General features: G+C 41.0%; 1 protein-coding gene across 1 annotated transcript in view; it reads right to left on the bottom strand.

Annotated features, from left to right (window-relative positions):
• Nucleotides 1-20,774, bottom strand: part of si:ch1073-15f12.3 (laminin subunit beta-3) — a 43,517-nt gene that overhangs the window by 12,632 nt on the left and 10,111 nt on the right. The window contains exons 7-12 of the mRNA XM_034167637.1: nt 20,172-20,541; nt 18,954-19,108; nt 18,584-18,795; nt 16,274-16,480; nt 14,378-14,522; nt 13,946-14,153 (exon numbers count right to left, since the gene is read on the bottom strand). Of these exons, the coding sequence (XP_034023528.1) occupies nt 13,946-14,153; nt 14,378-14,522; nt 16,274-16,480; nt 18,584-18,795; nt 18,954-19,108; nt 20,172-20,541 (1,297 nt within the window). The remainder of the gene's footprint in view (nt 1-13,945; nt 14,154-14,377; nt 14,523-16,273; nt 16,481-18,583; nt 18,796-18,953; nt 19,109-20,171; nt 20,542-20,774) is intronic.

The following is a 20,774-nucleotide window of genomic DNA, read 5'->3' as shown; positions in this document are numbered from 1 at the left end:
GTTGAATATCGGAGCTGCGTCAGTCACAGTCAGTCAGAGCTGCGTGTCGTCAGAGCGAGCTGCAAAAAGTTTGTACCTGAGTTTTCAGAGGTGGTGTTTGTAGTTGCCATCTGCCACGCCGGTGTTTGCCAACCCGGACAGTGGGAATACCACCTCAACCGGCAACTTAGCCCCGCGACTGGACAACAACAATGTCCGAGGCCCAACGTGGTGAATTCACTGAGGCCGCGCGCTGCGTCATTAGAGCCGCGCGTCACGAGTGCCGCTTCCCCGAGGCCTCGTGCAGCCACCGCGGATCCATCAGCGCGGAAACACCGAGGCCGCGCGGCACCAGCGCAGTGCAGATCCATCCCGGTGACAAACAACGCAGGCTGTTAACATCGGCGATCGACAAGCTGCTCATAAGCCGACCATGGGGCCTAAGAAGGTTCTGACAGCGGAGGAAGGTGACGATATTAAAAAATCTCTGGACTTTCTATCAGAGGAGATTTCTGTTGTGAAGCAGCAACAGAAATCAATCATGGATCTGGTGGAGGAGGTGAAGGCATTACGGCTCCAGAACGCCGAGAAAGACCGGCATCTGGTGCAGCTGGAAAATAGAGTGGCTGAATTGGAGCAGTACACCAGAATTAACGACGTCATCATCACAGGTCTTCACATCAAACCACGGTCCTACGCACGGGCGGTAACAGATGAGAGCGGAGGGGAGCCCAGTGAACAGGAGGTCAGCTCTGTGGAAAAACAGGTTGCTGATTTCCTCCTATCTAAAGGTATAGAAATGGATTTAAATAACATTGAAGCGTGCCACCCTCTGCCCCGGAGAAATGACGGTGATAAACGAACCGTCATCATGAGATTCATCAACAGAAAACACAAAACAGCACTGTTAAAACAAGGAAGAAAACTGAAAGGGACAAACGTATTCATCAATGAACATCTCACCAAATGGAATGCCGACATCGCCAGGAAAGCACGCTTCTTAAAGAAACAGGGAAAAATCCAGCACACATGGACTTCAAACTGTAAAATATTCATCAAACTGAACGGATCACCAGAACAAGCAAAAGTCATGGCAATAAGGAACATCGAGGAGCTGGACAAATATGAACAATAGGTATGAGGACTCAAACACATCACAGCACCATGATGCAGACTGGAGCAACCCACTCATCCACATCATCTACACCCGGAGACAAGAGAGACATAATGACTAAGGATAATGATCCGTTTATTTCTGCCCAGGAGCTCTGTCTAGATACATTTAATTATAATAACTCTGCTAACCACCCCTTCGAATCTGAAAATGATCCTGATACCTTTTTCAGTGAGAATATTGTGAGACAGTGCAAATATTTTACAGAAGAACAATTCAAAAATTATAAAATCAATGATGAAAATTTTTCAATTATACATTTCAACAGCAGAAGTCTTTCTCGTAATCTGTCCACTATTAATGATTGTTTGAAAACATCCAAAAAACGTTTTTCAGTTATTGCAATTTCAGAAACATGGTTAAATGAGGATAATAAAGATCTGGTATATCTTGATGGTTATGAATTGTTCCTGGTTAATAGGCAGACGAGAAGGGGCGGAGGCGTTGCATTGTTTGTAAGGTCAGATTATAAGTGTAAACTCATTAACAACATGTCATTTACAGTGGACAACATCATGGAATGTGTTACCATAGAAATGACATCTATAAACTCCAAAAACATAGTTGTTAGTTGCATTTACAGAGCTCCTGGGACAAATATTGACACCTTTGAAGACATTATCTTAGGAATGTACAACAAAATCAACAGAAATAAGCATTTATTTGTCTGTGGAGATTTCAATATAGATTTTTTAAACCCTCACAATCATCCACAAATTACCTCATTTATAAACACCTTGTACTGTTTAGGACTGTTTCCAACCATCATTCATCCTAGCAGAATAACTATGGACTCAACAACTCTCATTGACAATATTTTAACTAACGTTATATCCGGTAATCTTAGTGGGGGACTACTGGTCAGTGATATCAGTGATCACTTGCCAGTTTTCTCAGTCTTTGAATTGGAGGGTTGTTGTATGTATCAAAGCAATATCAAATTCATGAGTAGAAAAGTAACACCTGAAACAATTGATAATTTAAGGGAGGATTTATCAAGTCAGAATTGGTCAGATGTTTTTGTTGATGATGTTGACAGGTCATATGATGCTTTCATTTCCATTTTTTCCAGTTTGTATAATAAACACTGTCCATTTGTTGACAAAATATATAGAAATCAATATAGCAACAAACCATGGATAACTAAGGGACTTCAGAGGGCATGTAAAAAGAAAAACGTACTAAGGAACTAAGGAAGCTGAAAAGTAAGTATAAAACATATAAGAATAAGTTAATCAATATCATGAGACTCAGTAAAAAAAAACATATTATAATGAGTTACTTGTCAAAAATAGAAATAACATCAAAAACACATGGAACATATTAAATGAAATAGTAAAAAAGAATAGAGTAACTAGAGATTATCCTTCATTTTTTCAGAGTAACAACTACATCACGATTGATAACGACGAGTCTATTGCTGAACACTTTAATGAATACTTCGTTAATGTGGGTAAAAATCTTGCCAGTAAGATTGACTCATCAACTAATAACTTCTGGGTAAATAATTCAACGTTTAACAAATCTGTTTCAATGTTCATTGGTGGTACTCATGAAAGGGAAATACTTGATCTGGTTCATGGTTCAAAAAGTAAGAAATCGACTGATTTTAATAATTTGGATATGGCTTTATTAAAAAAAGTTATTGATTGTATAGTAAAACCGTTCAATTATATTTGCAATATGTCACTAAGTACTGGTAAATTTCCTTCTCAAATGAAAATAGCCAAAGTAATTCCTCTGTTTAAAACTGGTGACAAACACACATTTTCTAATTATAGACCTATATCACTCCTGCCACAATTTTCCAAAATTTTGGAAAAAATATTTGCTAAAAGATTAAATGATTATTTACTGAAGCATAACATCATTTGTGAAGAACAATATGGATTCAGAAGGTCTCGAACTACATCACATGCTTTGATGGACTTTGTGGAAAGTATAGCAACTGCAATTGACAATAAACAATACACAATAGGTGTTTTTTTTTTTTTACAGAAAGCGTTTGACACAATTAACCATGGAATACTATTAAGTAAACTGCAGAAATATGGAATCAGAGGTCTGGCATATGAATGGATAGCTAGTTATTTACAAGGCAGATTTCAGTATGTTCAATTCAATAATACAAATTCTGAACTCAGGGATGTCACATGTGGGGTGCCGCAGGGCTCAGTGCTGGGTCCTTTGTTGTTTATAATCTATATAAATGATATAAGTTGGGTGTCGAGTTCACTGAGATGTGTCCTTTTTGCGGATGATACAACTGTGTTCTGTAGCGGTGAAAATCTTGAACAGCTTCTGGACATAGTGGAGAAAGAACTGGAAAAATTTAAGGTTTGGTTTGACGCTAATAAGTTGTCACTCAACCTTGGGAAAACTAAATGTATTATATTTGGAAATAAACAGGCACCCAAATGTAAAAATTTAACTATAAACAATAAGGAAATTGAGTTAGTAACAGAGAATAAATTTTTAGGTGTTATAATTGATAATAAACTTAGCTGGAAACCACATATAAATTATGTGAAATCAAAATTGTCAAAAACTATAGCCATTTTGTATAAAGCCAAAGACCTACTGCCGCAAGAAGGGTTACTTACTTTATATCATTCTCTGATGGTACCATATATGACATATTGTGTTGAGTCATGGGGAAACACTTACAAATCAAATACCAATCCAATATTCCTTTTGCAAAAACGAGCCATACGAATCATCTGCAATAAACAATATCGTGAACCAACTCATTCTCTATTTGTGTCTTTAAATTTATTAAAATTCATTGATTTGGTCGATTACATTACAATTCAAACTTTATTTCGAGCGAAAAACCAAGCCTTACCGAGACATGTCCAGAGTCTGTTCCGATTGAGGGAATCCAGATATAGTTTAAAAGGTTGTGCAATTTTTATGAAACCACCAGTAAGAACAAATGTAAAGGGTTTTTGTGTGTCTGTGGTTGGGGTGAGGAAATGGAACAAATGTTCAACAGAGGTTAGAATGAGTAGTACCTTAGTGAGATTTAAGAAACTACTCAAAAAGAACATTATGTCTAAGTATCATAAAGAAGCAAATATAATTTGATTTATATGGAATGTTCAATTTATAAGTGGGACTTATTGTATATTTGAATGTGTGGGTATGTATATGCGTATGTAGATATATAGATATGGGTAGGTGTATATGTATATAAGTGACTGTGTATATGTATGTATATATTTATGTTTGTAAAGTATATACGTATGTATATAGGTATATGTGGCACAGCCCAAGCAGAGGGTCACCCCCAAGAGCCTGGTCTGCTTGAGGTTTCTTCCTTATAGGGAGTTTTTCCTCACCACAGTTGCCTAGTGCTTGCTCTGGGGGTTGGTAAGGTTAGTCCTTACTGGTGTAAAGTGCCTTGATTTGACTTTCTTATGATCTGGTACTATATAAATATAATTATAAGTGAATAGTATATTGATGTGTATGTCTGTGAGTCGACATGTAGTAGTGAATTTATATTTATGTAAATATGACTGATTAGAATTGTTGGACTTGTACTAGCAGGGGTGGGCGCTAATAAGCTTTGCTTCAGCCCACACCCTTTCGGACTCACTAGTTTTGTCTGTGTTTGTTTGTGGAATTGTTCATTTTTTTCTATTTGAATATTTTGTGTGCCGAATTAAAACTTTGTCAAACTTTGAATACACCACAAAGACAAGATATTTAATGTTCAAACTGATAAACTGTATTTTTTTACTTTATTATTTTTTATATTTGCTCATTTTGAAAATGGATGCCTGTAACACGTTTCATAAAAGCTGGGACAGTGGTATGTTTACCACTGAGTTACATCACCTTTCCTTCTAACAACACTCGATAAGACTTTTTGACACTTTGCTTTTATATATCATCATGTTGTATGGGGTTTAATTTTGGCATGTTTGGGTTACCGTAGGACAGCAGGTGTGTGTGTGTGGTTAGCGCGGGGATGTGGAATAAAGGAGCCGACTGCTACGCCCAAACGGTCTCTGGTTGTCCCGTGTTTAAATGCTCAACACGCCTGCAACAAACCCTCATCGGCTCGGTTACGTCGACGGCAGCAGTCACATTTCCGTGTGCATACTGAGCTGTTAATTTACTGCGTTGCCGTGCTACCTTAGCTGCCTCAGAATAGCTATCTATGGTTGAGATGAAGACCTGCTGAAGCCCTACACAGCCAATAACACACTTAGCGGAGAGATTAAGGTCGACCTGCCCACTCTTTTTGCTGGTGCACGTCACCCCCCCCCCCCCCCCCCCCCCCACCTGTCCAATTCCAGATGGGTCTAAGACGTCTCCATATACATTCAAATCAATGCCCTCACCTCATAGCAGACTGCATAGTGTGGTGCGTTACAACTAAATCTAGTTATCTGAAGTACTGGAAAACAATTCCATATTCATATCCCGATTAACTGATTAGTTGATTTTATTAATAACCACTTAACCAGTATTTTATCTTTTCATCAAAGGATGCCACACACAATTGCAGATCTACAAACTTCCAACTCACATGATACAATGTGATGTGGTTTTTCATACTTAGGGCAACTAGCCAAAGTTCTGATTGCACACAGATTCATTGTTTTCCACGTAATCTTGGTCATACTTATTCCGCATTACTGGGTTGTTAATTCCAATTTGGAATCACTTAAATAAGAAGGCAGTGCAGTCTCGTTTGAACCCTGTGTGATATGACATTATTATGTAAAACCAGCTGTCAAGAATTTGTTTGTGATATTTGACAGTTTGAGGTTCGATCAACAGATAAATTCTGTTGTCAAAGCAAGTTTTTTTCACCTTCATCTTCTGGCTAAAGTAAAGCACTTCCTCATTAGATGTGATCTTCAGAGGGTCATTCATGCTTTCATCAGCTCCAGAATGATTATTGTAATGCACTATATTCTGGCATTAATCAGTCGTCTCTGCACATCTCCACTTGGTGCAGAATGCTGCTGCTCATCTTCTAACAAACACTTTTAGACACAAGCATGTTACACCTGTACTGTACTCACTCCACTGGCTTCCAGTTCATTGTAGAATTGATTTTTAAGATTTTAATGGGTTTTTTTAAAGCTATTTTGGCCTCACACCTCCTTATGTGACTGAAATTGTAACTCTCATCACATACAGTAGGACATTACGGGCGTCAGCTGTACTTAGATGTTCCGAGGTCAAAATATAAACTCTGGGGTGATGGTGCTTTTGCGGAAGCAGAACCCAGACTGTGGAACAAGTTATCTCTGGACTTACACACTATGCCTGACTGAGCACTTTTTAAATCTAAGTTAAAGACTTATTTATTTAAACTGGCTTTTACCAGCTAGTGAGGAGGTGACATGTTCTGTTTTTATGTGCTGTTTTAAATTTTATTGTATGTGTGTTTTATTTTTGTGAATCTGTGTTTTTACTGTTAAACACTTTGGTCACCATCTGGTGCTATAAAACACTTTATAAATAAATGTTGATTGATTGATTGATTGATTGATTGATTGTAGGATTTGACCTCCGCTCCCATTGTGCAATGTAAACAACATAACTTCACACGGGCTGCAGTCACCGAAGCAGTCACGAAAAGTTTTTTGTTTTGTTTTTTGGTTCCGAGTGAAGAAGGGAAGACGAGGCAAATGGGAGACGTCATGTTGGTAAGTGTTAGCCTACACAGCTAACCAGAGCAGCCGTGTTCTCTTGGCTGCAAACCGCCTCCACACGTTTGAGCTCTGGGTCATAAACAACCCACAACACATGTCCATTTTCCACCACATCGTCACCTTTTCTTTGCATTTTCACTTTGTTCCCTTGCAATTTGTCCAAAAACTCGAAATGCCGTGGTTTTTTTCCCCGGAAGTAGATAAATTACGTCATATGCATCATATTTTACCCCTTTAGTGCCCGCTCTCAAGCGAGACTGCGGCTGAATTTTCCAGGGCTGAATTTTAGTCCCAGTCCAGCCGTGAGATTGATGCAAGGAATCTTTATGTAGAATCACAGAAATAGTTACTGAGCAGTTTTCATACTAACCCCTGGCAATAATTATGGAATCACCGACCTCGGAGGATGTTCATTCAGTTGTTTAATTTTGTAGAAAAAAGCAGATCACAGACATGACACAAAACTAAAGTAATTTCAAATGACAACTTTCTGGCTTTAAGAAACACTATAAGAAATCAGGAAAAAAGATTGTGGCAATCAGTACCAGTTACTTTTTAGACCAAGCAGAGGGGAAAAAAATATGGAATCACTCAAATCTGAGGAATAAATTATAGAATCACCCTGTAAATTTTCATCCCCAAAACTAACACCTGCATCAAATCAGATCTGCTCGTTAGTCTGCATCTAAAAAGGAGTGATCATACCTTGGAGAACTGTTGCACCAAGTGGACTGTCAATTGAAACAAAGGAGAGGATTATCAAACTCTTAAAAGAGAGTAAATCATCACGCAATGTTGCAAAAGATGTTGGTTGTTCACAGTCAGCTGTGTCTAAACTCTGGACCAAATACAAACAACATGGGAAGGTTGTTAAAGGCAAACATACTGGTAGACCAAGGAAGACATCAAAGCGTCAAGACAGAAAACTTAAAGCAATATGTCTCAAAAATCGAAAATGCACAACAAAACAAATGAGGAACGAATGAGAGGAAACTGGAGTCAATGTCTGTGACCGAACTGTAAGAAACCGCCTAAAGGAAATGGGATTTACATACAGAAAAGCTAAACGAAAGCCATCATTAACACCTAAACAAAAAAATAACAAGGTTACAATGGGCTAAGGAAAAGAAGTCGTGGACTGTGGATGACTGGATGAAAGTCATATTCAGTGATGAATCTCGAATCTTCATTGGGCAAGGTGATGATGCTGGAACTTTTGTTTGGTGCCGTTCCAATGAGATTTATAAAGATGACTGCCTGAAGAGAACATGTAAATTTCCACAGTCATTGATAATATGGGGCTGCATGTCAGGTAAAGGCACTGGGGAGATGGCTGTCATTACATCATCAATAAATGCACAAGTTTACGTTGATATTTTGGACACTTTTCTTATCCCATCAATTGAAAGGATGTTTGGGGATGATGAAATCATTTCTCAAGATGATAATGCATCTTGCCATAGAGCAAAAACTGTGAAAACATTCCTTGCAAAAAGACACATAGGGTAATGTCATGGCCTGCAAATAGTCCGGATCTTAATCCAATTGAAAATCTTTGGTGGAAGTTGAAGAAAATGGTCCATGACAAGGCTCGAACCTGCAAAGCTGATCTGGCAACAGCAATCAGAGAAAGTTGGAGCCAGATTGATGAAGAGTACTGTTTGTCACTCATTAAGTCCATGCCTCAGAGACTGCAAGCTGTTAGAAAAGCCAGAGGTGGTGCAACAAAATACTAGTGATGTGTTGGAGCGTTCTTTTGTTTTTCATGATTCCATAATTTTTTCCTCAGAATTGAGTGATTCCATATTTTTTTCCCTCTGCTTGGTCTAAAAAAGTAACCGTTACTGACTGCCACAATTTTTTTTCCTGATTTCTTATAGTGTTTCTTAAAGCCAGAAAGTTGCCATTTGAAATTCAATTCAATTTCAATTCAATTTTATTTATATAGCGCCAAATCACAACAAACAGTTGCCCCAAGGCGCTTTATATTGTAAGGCAAGGCCATACAATAATTACGTAAAAACCCCAATGGTCAAAACGACCCCCTGTGAGCAAGCACTTGGCGACAGTGGGAAGGAAAAACTCCCTTTTAACAGGAAGAAACCTCCAGCAGAACCAGGCTCAGGGAGGGGCAGTCTTCTGCTGGGACTGGTTGGGGCTGAGGGAGAGAACCAGGAAAAAGACATGCTGTGGAAGAGAGCAGAGATCAATCACTAATGATTAAATGCAGAGTGGTGCATACAGAGCAAAAAGAGAAAGAAACACTCAGTGCATCATGGGAACCCCCCAGTAGTCTAAGTCTATAGCAGCATAACTAAGGGATGGTTCAGGATCACCTGATCCAGCCCTAACTATAAGCTTTAGCAAAAAGGAAAGTTTTAAGCCTAATCTTAAAAGTAGAGAGGGTGTCTGTCTCCCTGATCTGAATTGGGAGCTGGTTCCACAGGAGAGGAGCCTGAAAGCTGAAGGCTCTGCCTCCCATTCTACTCTTACAAACCCTAGGAACTACACGTAAGCCTGCAGTCTGAGAGCGAAGCGCTCTATTGGGGTGATATGGCACTGTGAGGTCCCTAAGATAAGAAGGGACCTGATTATTCAAAACCTTATAAGTAAGAAGAAGAATTTTAAATTCTATTCTAGAATTAACAGGAAGCCAATGAAGAGAGGCCAATATGGGTGAGATATGCTCTCTCCTTCTAGTCCCCGAACTTTTAGGACAACCTGATAATAATGAATTACAATAGTCCAGCCTAGAGGAAATAAATGCATGAATTAGTTTTTCAGCATCACCCTGAGACAAGACCTTTCTAATTTTAGAGATATTGCGTAAATGCAAAAAAGCAGTCTTACATATTTGTTTAATATGCGCTTTGAATGACATATCCTGATCAAAAATGACTCCAAGATTTCTCACAGTATTACTAGAGGTCAGGGTAATGCCATCCAGAGTAAGGATCTGGTTAGACACCATGTTTCTAAGATTTGTGGGGCCAAGTACAATAACTTCAGTTTTATCTGAGTTTAACAGCAGGAAATTAGAGGTCATCCATGTCCTTATGTCTGTAAGACAATCCTGCAGTTTAGCTAATTGGTGTGTGTCCTCTGGCTTCATGGATAGATAAAGCTGGGTATCATCTGCGTAACAATGAAAATTTAAGCAATGCCGTCTAATAATACTGCCTAAAGGAAGCATGTATAAAGTGAATAAAATTGGTCCTAGCACAGAACCTTGTGGAACTCCATAATTAACCTTAGTCTGTGAAGAAGATTCCCCATTTACATGAACAAATTGTAATTTATTAGATAAATATGATTCAAACCACCGCAGCGCAGTGCCTTTAATACCTATGGCATGCTCTAATCTCTGTAATAACATTTTATGGTCAACAGTATCAAAAGCAGCACTGAGGTCTAACAGAACAAGCACAGAGATGAGTCCACTGTCTGAGGCCATAAGAAGATCATTTGTAACCTTCAGTAATGCTGTTTCTGTACTATGATGAATTCAAAACCTGACTGAAACTCTTCAAATAGACCATTCCTCTGCAGATGATCAGTTAGCTGTTTTACAACTACCCTTTCAAGAATTTTTGAGAGAAAAGGAAGGTTGGAGATTGGCCTATAATTAGCTAAGATAGCTGGGTCAAGTGATGGCTTTTTAAGGAATGGTTTAATTACTGCCACCTTAAAAGCCTGTGGTACATAGCCAACTAATAAAGATAGATTGATCATATTTAAGATCGAAGCATTAAATAATGGTAGGGCTTCCTTGAGCAGCCTGGTAGGAATGGGGTCTAATAGATATGTTGATGGTTTGGATGAAGTAACTAATGAAAATAACTCAGACAGAGCAATCTGAGAGAAAGAGTCTAACCAAATACCGGCATCACTGAAAGCAGCCAAAGATAACGATACGTCTTTGGGATGGTTATGAGTAATTTTTTCTCTAATAGTTAAAATTTTATTAGCAAAGAAAGTCATGAAGTCATTACTAGTTAAAGTTAAAGGAATACTCGGCTCAATAGAGCTCTGACTCTTTGTCAGCCTGGCTACAGTGCTGAAAAGAAACCTGGGGTTGTTCTTATTTTCTTCAATTATTGATGAGTAGTAAGATGTCCTAGCTTTACGGAGGGCTTTTTTTATAGAGCAACAGACTCTTTTTCCAGGCTAAGTGAAGATCTTCTAAATTAGTGAGACGCCATTTCCTCTCCAACTTACGGGTTATCTGCTTTAAGCTGCGAGTTATACCACGGAGTCAGGCACTTCTGATTTAAAGCTCTCTTTTTCAGAGGAGCTACAGCATCCAAGTTGTCTTCAATGAGGATGTAAAACTATTGACAAGATACTCTATCTCACTTACAGAGTTTAGGTAGCTACTCTGCACTGTGTTGGTATATGGCATTAGGGAACATAAAGAAGGAAACATATCCTTAAACCTAGTTACAGCGCTTTCTGAAAGACTTCTACTGTAATGAAACTTATTCCCCACTGCTGGGTAGTCCATCAGAGTAAATGTAAATGTTATTAAGAAATGATCAGACAGAAGGGAGTTTTCAGGGAATACTGTTAAGTCTTCAATTTCCATACCATAAGTCAGAACAAGATCTAAGATATGATTAAAGTGGTGGGTGGACTCATTTACCTTTTGAGCAAAGCCAATTGAGTCTAATAATAAATGCAGTGTTGAGGCTGTCATTCTCAGCATCTGTGTGGATGTTAAAATCGCCCACTATAATTATCTTATCTGAGCTAAGCACTAAGTCAGACAAAAGTTCTGAAAATTCACAGAGAAACTCACAGTAACGACCAGGAGGATGATAGATAATAACAAATAAAACTGGTTTTTGGGTCTTCCAATTTGGATGGACAAGACTAAGAGTCAAGCTTTCAAATGAATTAAAGCTCTGTCTGGGTTTTTGATTAATTAATAAGCTGGAATGGAAGATTGCTGCTAATCCTCCGCCTCGGCCTGTGCTACGAGCGTTCTAGCAGTTAGTGTGACTCGGGGGTGTTGACTCATTTAAACTAACATATTCGTCCTGCTGTAACCAGGTTTCTGTAAGGCAGAATAAATCAATATGTTGATCAATTATTATATCATTTACTAACAGGGACTTAGACGAGAGAGACCTAATGTTTAATAGACCACATTTAACTGTTTTAGTCTGTGGTGCAGTTGAAGGTGCTATATTATTTTTTCTTTTTGAATTTTTATGCTTAAATAGATTTTTGCTGGTTATTGGTGGTCTGGGAGCAGGCACCGTCTCTACGGGGATGTGGTAATGAGGGGATGGCAGGGGGAGAGAAGCTGCAGAGAGGTGTGTAAGACTACAACTCTGCTTCCTGGTCCCAACCCTGGATATTCACGGTTTGGAGGAATTAAGAAAATTGGCCAGATTTCTAGAAATGAGAGCTGCTCCATCCAAAGTGGGATGGATGCCGTCTCTCCTAACAAGACCAGGTTTTCCCCAGAAGCTTTGCCAATTATCTATGAAGCCCACCTCATTTTTTGGACACCACTCAGACAGCTAGAAATTCAAGGAGAACATGCGGCTAAACATGTCACTCCCGGTCCGATTGGGGAGGGGCCCAGAGAAAACTACAGAGTCCGACATTGTTTTTGCAAAGTTACACACCAATTCAATGTTAATTTTAGTGACCTCCGATTGGCGTAACCGGGTGTCATTACTGTCGACGTGAATTACAATCTTACCAAATTTATGCTTAGCCTTAGCCAGCAGTTTCAAATTTCCTTCAATGTCACCTGCTCTGGCCTCCGGAAGACAATTGACTATGGTTGCTGGTGTCGCTAACTTCACATTTCTCAAAACAGAGTCACCAATAACCAGAGTTTGTTCCTCGGCGGGTGTGTCGTCGAGTGGGGAAAAACGGTTAGAAATGTGAACGGGTTGGCGGTGTACACGGGGCTTCTGTTTAGGGCTACGCTTCCTCCTCACAGTCACCCAGTCGGCCTGCTTTCCCGGCTGCTCGGGATCTGCCAGAGGGAAACTAACGGCGGCTAAGCTACCTTGGTCCGCACCGACTACAGGGGCCTGGCTAGCTGTAGAATTTTCCACGGTGCGGAGCCGAGTCTCCAGTTCACCCAGCCTGGCCTCCAAAGCTACGAATAAGCTACACTTATTACAAGTACCATTACTGCTAAAGGAGGCCGAGGAATAACTAAACATTTCACACCCAGAGCAGAAAAGTGCAGGAGAGACAGGAGAAGCCACCATGCTAAATCGGCTAAGAGCTAGTAGCTGCGCTAAGCTAGCGGATTCCTAAAAACACGCAAAGTGAATAACGTGTAAATAATTTAGAGGTGATTCAGCAGAGGGAGTGCTTTAGTTAAGGCACGTGAAGATTACACTGTGAAACAAATCGTAATCTAGATAACTAGATCAATCTAACTGCGCAGATTAAACAGCTAACAGATACAGAAAAACACCGCTGTGCTCCAGAACAGGAAGTGATACAATACCGCAGTGGTAAAGAAATGACTTTAGTTTTGTGTCATGTCTGTGATCTGCTTTTTTCTACAAAATTAAACAACTGAATGAACATCCTCCGAGGCCGGTGATTCCATAATTTCTGCCAGGGGTACAAATCGAGAAGTGTGCAAAATGTCTTTTTTCTGCTTGGGGGGGTCTTACAGTGATGCAAGGACAGTTCATTTTTATTCATTAATTGTCTGAAGCCAACATGAGAGACTTTATTAAGCAGTTTTTCTGCAATAAATTAAAAAGAGTGAAAAATGCCATTTTTGACCCTTCTGGGGGTCGTTGGGTCTGTGTGTGTGTGTGGGGGGGGGGGGGGGGGGGGGGGGGGTCCCACAGGCATTCCATCAGAAAGTTCAGCTTCCCATAATCAGACACTCCCCCAAGGATTGAACCAAATTTGAAAAAAATTCAATGACCAGATTTTAAGAAAATCTTTGTGTGGCGCACCGCGCACCTCACACAAATGTTGTTGATACTAAAATAAATAAATTAGCCAGTGAAAAGTACTTTTTTTTTGTTCCAATTTGTCATCCACATTTAAAAATGGAGCTGAACCAAGTGGCAGAAACCATGTTGGAAAGCAGGCCGTGGACTCTGAAGAGGGACTGGACTACCTGGTGTCCTTGGCTTTTTGAAGCAGATTCCTGGCCTTGTCCAACTGTGGCTCCGCGTCCTTCAACACGGCTGTGCTGTCTGGCAGACTGGCCACCAGCTCTTCCAGCTTTAACTGCTTCTTCTTCAGGGGATCCAGGTTCAGAGAATCTTTGGTTTTCAAAATCCAGTCACTCACATCCTTAACGTGGGTGAGGTTAGCGGACGGGTCTACATGGAGACAGGAAATGACAAAACACTGAGGATGACTGTCCAGACTCACTGATGATGATCCCAGATACAACCAATCAAATCAAAGAAATCCCGGGTGCTGCCTTATCCAAGTAGCCATTTAGACATGAACCTACTCATGAGTCCGTCTATTTACTCATGAAACGTCCACTCATCCATTCACTCATTCATGCAGCGTGCTTTGGCACTACATGAGTCCTTACCTGACAGGAAGTCTTTGAGCTTTTTGACGGCGTCCTGTGCCTTCTTTAAGCCGTCATCCAGCTCGTCTCTGGCTTCCTTTGACTTATTGGACAGTGTCTCTGTCTGCATCCTCACCTCATTGGTTGCGTCCTGTGTGTCTTCGAGCTGTCAGCAACCATCCATTCATGAAATAAACACATTGTAAAACATGCGTTCAAACCCCCCAGTTTTGTAGTTTTACTCAAACATGTTAAACCCTGACTAACAAACTGACAAACATGATATGTCAAACAGTGATTCAGTTTCAGAACACGAGGACTCGTCACATTGGATCCTCAGCTCATACATTACCATGACCACCTGTCTGGCCTTTTGCAGGTTCTGGAGTCCGAGGTACTGAGCAGTGAGTAACTGGGACAGACTACCCCCCCATGAAGACAGTGGGGCTGCCTGCCGCCATTACTTGCCTGGAACAAGGTGTAGGTGTGGAGGAACAAGCATATGATGTATTCAGTGTTCAAGAAGAAGCCTAACTACATGTGAAGTTCATCCATTTATCATTTTCAGCAATTTATCCAGCATCCACTAACCATCCAGGGGACACGTCGCTGGAATAATACACAAGCAAACCAAAGCTGCTGTTTCAATCAATCTGGTGCAAAGTTCATCAGATGGAATAGGATTTGTCCTCATAATATGTTCTTTTAATTTGGAGGGTTATAAGATGATTGCATGTATTGTTTTTGAGTTTCTGTCCACGCCAGCTGGCTGGGATGGACTCACTCCCCTATTCACTCTGTCACTCCCAAACCCATCTACATTTTACCATCCAGGACACTGGGTGGTTCTATGGTGGAGTGGATGTAGCAATGTGTGGCACAGCACACGCCCTCAGACTTGACTTGTGCATATATGAGGAAGCAGCCTTACCTTCAGCCACTTCCTCTACATACACCTGGAGTGTAACTGTTCAGGATCAGCGGTGTGTCAGTACCTCAGGAAGACGGCACCAAAGGACACAGTCTTCCCAGTGAATAGAAAAGGCTTGTCTGAAGATCAACACATTGGCTATGATCATGGCATCACAAAACCAGGCACTCGGTAGCAGAACTCACCTGCTCCAAACACAGTCCAAGGTGAAGGCTGTGCAAAGACTGAGACCATCCCACAGACGGCAGCAGACCCTAAGAAGGTGGAACAGCATACACTGACAGGGACAAGAAAGTGACTGAGGCAGTGGACAGGAACAGCTGTGCCAAGTACACACAAGACAACCGTGAGTCCACTATGGAAGTACACCCAAAGGTAAAGATCCTGTGGGACATCAGGTTCAAGGCTGACAAGCAGGTGCTGGCCAGATATAGTGATGGTCAATAAAAAGTGACAGCAACACCACGGAGGAGGAGCATCAGAAGATCAGAGAAGTACCAAAGGCTGAAGGAAGAACTGGACCAGACATGGGTTGTGAAGTCCAAAGTGGCCCCAGTGGTAAGAGGTGCCTTCAGGGCTGTGGCCCCCAAACTGGGAGAATGGCTCCACCCTGCTGCACTGCTCTGGACCCACACATTGCAACTATAATAGCTGAAGTCTCCAAAGGTTCTGTGCAGTAATGTAGGTGTTCCGAGAACTGTGGTCTTCCTGACAAATGCCCAGGCCTCTGTTTGAGGAGCCGCCCCCCCCCCCCCCCCCCCGAAATCGTGTGGTGAGTATGAAGTACCAAATAAGAATTACAACCTCTGCATAGCTGTATAAAAACCTGCACTCCCTCAGATGTAAGTACTCAAATTAAACAGTGTGATGTTTTTTTTCACAAACAGTTTGTACTTCACATCAGAGGGTGATCAGTCGAACCATCTCCATCAAATGTGTTTGGTTTTGTGGTTTCAGTTCTGAGCGAGGAGCCCACAGTCGTCTACCTCTTCTGCGGCATCTCTGATCTTGTCTGTGATCCTGTGTAGTCTGTCTTTGACATCCTGAGCGTCAGTAACCGCTCTGTTGCTCAGAGGCAACGCGCCCACGCACTTCGTCCCCTGAGCACAAGGTGGCACTTTGTCAGGTGAGCACAAGTTTCCGCCATCACACTGGAGGGGGGTGCAAGGTTCCGAGCGGACACTCCCACACACCTGAAGACAAAGAAGTGTTGCAGAAAAACTCAATTTAAACCTAAAAGTATTAAATGGGAAATAAAAGAAAAAGTACTGTACATCTTGTCTGACAGGAAGATTGTTTGCTTGTTTTGTCCATTTGTTTTTCCCTGTTTACAGCTCACAATGTTTTTTTTTTTCTGGAGGTCTCAGAAATGCTTGACTCAATGAACACATTGGTGTGTCTGTCTGTCTCTCTGGGCCGATGTGTGCATTATATCTTCACAAAGACTTCATGTCACAAACAGCCTGATTTACTAAAGTTTCAGGTGTTTAAAAATGTGTGCAAACTCAAGATCACATTCAAACAAATATGCAGCCTGATCACCTAAAGGTACACACTGAGAGCTGTGGCTTTCAAATTGACAAAATAAAATGTATTGTCCATTTAATATGTTTTCCTGGGAGAATAGACAGTTTGGGGTGTGTCTCCCCAAGTGCAGAAAACATAACATGCAAATAGGTCAGTTTAGCCCACACAATGTCATGTATCAAGGTCCAAAAAATAAATAAATAAAGGCACATTTGAAAGCAGGATGCTAACTGCTGCTAGATTACAGATGAGCTGTTAGGGGTATGCATTTCTTTATTTTTCATTCAATAATCTTCTTTCACACACAAAGCACCAGAATTAAACATTAATTTAGAGTTGCCTGTTTACAAAGAAAGACATTCATCATATCTTTCTATTTCACCATTTTCACCAACGTTACATTTTTATGTGGGTTTGCTATGCCCAGGGGCTGAAGCAGCAGGTCAGCACCCATGCCGTGGACAGCTCCTCCTACAAATACAACAAGCACGTCTATATCATTCTCAATCTATGTCACATCCTCTCCAGTTATGTGATCGTGAAGAGAATATATTAACATCAGAGTCAGTTTGTGGTGTGATACGCACCTCTGTCGTAAAAAAAAAGAAAAAAAAAGTGATTTGAAGAGCATCACATTGAGGCTTTTAATACTACTGCTATTAATATTAATATTATTTATTCAGGATGTCCTAAGTCACCACAGTATAGAGACACAAGGAATGGACAGTGAGTATATTTACAGCATTGTGACTTCATTTAATAAAATCAAAATCATCTTATATGTAGCAAGTGATTTTCATGGCAGCGAGGCTGAATCCAGGCTTGGACCACACACCTTGCACTTCCTTTGAAAGAGCAGGCAAGCCATTTTCAAGGAATAAGGAATAAATGACACTGTCATTTAAAATGTGTGTTATGCTGCACATAGCTGCAAGTGACTGGCTGGATTTCCTTTTGCACTTACAGCCATTAACACACACAAAATCCTCATTTACAGACGGCTGTCTACATCATGTTACCGCCCACTCTCATTTACGGTAAATGCACTGCATTTATATAGTGCATTTACTGTCTGCATCAGAAGCTCAGTGTGCTTTACACTGAGGCCTCACATTCACCCATTCACACAGACGCACTCACACTCCGATGTCAGGCTGCTACCATGCAAGGTGCTCACTACACACTGGGAGCAACTCGGGGATTAAGGACCTTGCCCAAAGCCCTTAGTGATTTTCCAGTCTAGCTGGGCTTCGAACCGAGGATCCTCTGGTCTGAAGCCCAACGCTTAACCACTAGACCACCACCTCCACATTTACGCAAACTCATCTGTTCTGTCTGTAGTCTATATGTTCATTTATTTGTTAATCTGTTTGTCACCCTTTCGACAGGAGCTTTCATAAATAATATGAATGAATTGATGATGTTGTTAAGTTGTTAATCTGTTAAACTTAAGCAGCTGTCTGTGATCATTTGTGATCACAGACAGTGTGTGTGGCTCTTAATGTGATAGTGGGTGAGATGTCTGCTTTCTTAAAACATTTGATACCTACAGAATAAGTGTTTAATTCACCCAGATATTAAGGTTTTTTCATCCTGGATTCTGTTTTTATGTTTGAAAATCATCAGTATGGAGTTAGACTCCAACCACGGACAAGTTAAAGAGACTTACAGTAAACCGCTTCTTGTCCAAGCAGCACACACAGTCTTTATTGGCCACTTTTTAAAATCATGTAGATTGTTGATGAAGCGTGCGCGCGTGGTGGAAGTACCTGTTTGGCGACAGGAGTGAGGTCAGGTCTGGTGGCCAAAGTCTGGTTCAGTTTCTCCAGGTCTCTGGTGTTGGCTGGCTGGACTTCATTGCGTTGGTCTATGGTGTCTTGTCTGATAGCAGCTGATTGGTTCACCACTTTTCCAGTGCTCTCAACTTTTTTGGACGCATCTCTAGACTCGTCGTATGAGTTCTTGATGGCAGACAGATCCCCTGAATGAGCAGCAGGAGATTATTATTCCAAGCCTCACCTTCACAACATTCACGCTGAGGTTTGACAAAATCCCTTCACTGGTATTTGACCAACAGGGATGGTCAGAAAGATCACTCTGTGAAAGACACAACAAGAGTAAGCCTGTGTGCTCACTGACCGGTGGAGTTTCCACTGGTTGAGGTGTTCCAGGTGCCATTCCTGGTTTTGTAGTCCTGATTCAGTTTGTCCAGCAGATCCTGGATTTTGTCCAGTTCTGGGTTCAGACTGGGTTTTCTGTCCAGAGGTGACAGCTCAATGTCATCCAACTGGTCTCTAAAGGACACCAACAAAGAGTTGCTCAGTTAGGCAGAAGGGTCAACAAGCCATTGTTGTGAAGGTTCAAATGTTTCCTGTAAAGATTCAAACATTTTTTTGTAAAGATTCAAACATATGGTGAACATATGATGTAAATATGTTTGTTTCTGTATATTCATTTCCCTGTTGTTCTCTGCGTTCCATTACCACTTCTGTCAACTACACATAAAAATGATTCAAATACAAATAATAAATGTTGATGAGTACAATACCAGAAATATGTACAGATGAAACATTCCATTCTTTCCATTGCATGAATAGAAAACACTGATTATTTATATTTTATATAACACCTAAAAAAAATGTGTCATTTGATTGGTGATTTGTATGTCATGTAACATTGATCATTCATCCCTTTTGCAATTGTGTTCCATTAACTGCAATTTTAATTCCATACATGTTGTACCATCGTATGCTGTAACCACCTTAATGTAAAAACTGTTTTGGTGACCGATGACAATTTGAACTCTTCTTTTTCTTCTAACATAAAAAACAAATCCAGTGTGCTGCCGTAAGCCGTCTGGAGGTGTTTGCAGTGTTCACTGGGACGTCTCCAGCTGAAGTAGGAGCACTGTCAGATGAAGAGCACAACAAATGTCTGTTGCGATTTTTTGCTGGACTGAGTTAAACAGATGGCAAAGAATTGTGGATTAGACTGGATGGGACTGGATTGCTAAAAGTTCATGTTGGACTGTCCTTTTTGTTTATAGGTTAATAAAATATCAAATATATCAAATATGCACAGTACATGATGTCACTCAAATAATCAATGTCACATGACACACAATCCACCAGTTAAACCATAAGGATCTGTTTAGGTGACCTAGAAAAAAGCAGTAACTCAGTACTTGCTGAAGCGTTGGGTCTGAGCTCCGGCTTTAATCTGATGAGGATGAGGACAGAGACCAGAGACCAGAGAAGGTTTTGAAATCCAGTGTTTGAATTTTAACGCACAAACTGGTTCTAATCTCAAGTTCCTTTTGCTTGTGAATTCTTCTTGAGAACCTGAGCAGTCCCTCACCTGAGCTGGTCCAGATCAGACAGAGCCTCACTGATCTGTTTGGCAGAACTTGGTGGAAGGACGATTGAATCGCGGATGAGCTTGAGTCTGTCCACTAGTTTCTGGATGCGAGGTCCAAAATCTCCGACATCACCGGGACCTCCAGGACGAGGGGGGAGGCTGCGGTGGAGCCTCTCCAGAGCAGAGCTCAGGTTCTGTGTTTGGGCATCAAGTACAAAGAAGCAGGATGGACACATTTCACAAGCAGGGAAGGAGTCACAGTGCCCCCTGCTGCAGGAGTCACAGAGTGCACCAGTGACACCCAGACGGCACAAGCAGGCACCCGTTCGCTTGTCACACAGCTCCGTTCCCTCGAGTACACACCGACACCCTGAGGAGGACAACAGCACAGGAGAAAAAGAAATGTTCACTCAACATGTCAGCACGCACACACACAGGCTCACACAAACACACACAGGCTCACTCAAACACACACAGGCTCACACACATTGACTCACACACAGGCTCACACACACAGGCTCACTCAAACACACACAAACACACACAGGCTCACACACACACAAACCCACACACACCGGGTCTCACACACACACTGGCTCACAC

The sequence above is a fragment of the Thalassophryne amazonica genome, chromosome 3 (genome assembly GCF_902500255.1).
Source record: "Thalassophryne amazonica chromosome 3, fThaAma1.1, whole genome shotgun sequence".
NCBI lineage: Eukaryota > Metazoa > Chordata > Actinopteri > Batrachoidiformes > Batrachoididae > Thalassophryne > Thalassophryne amazonica.
This window is presented reverse-complemented; position numbering and strand designations above follow the sequence as displayed.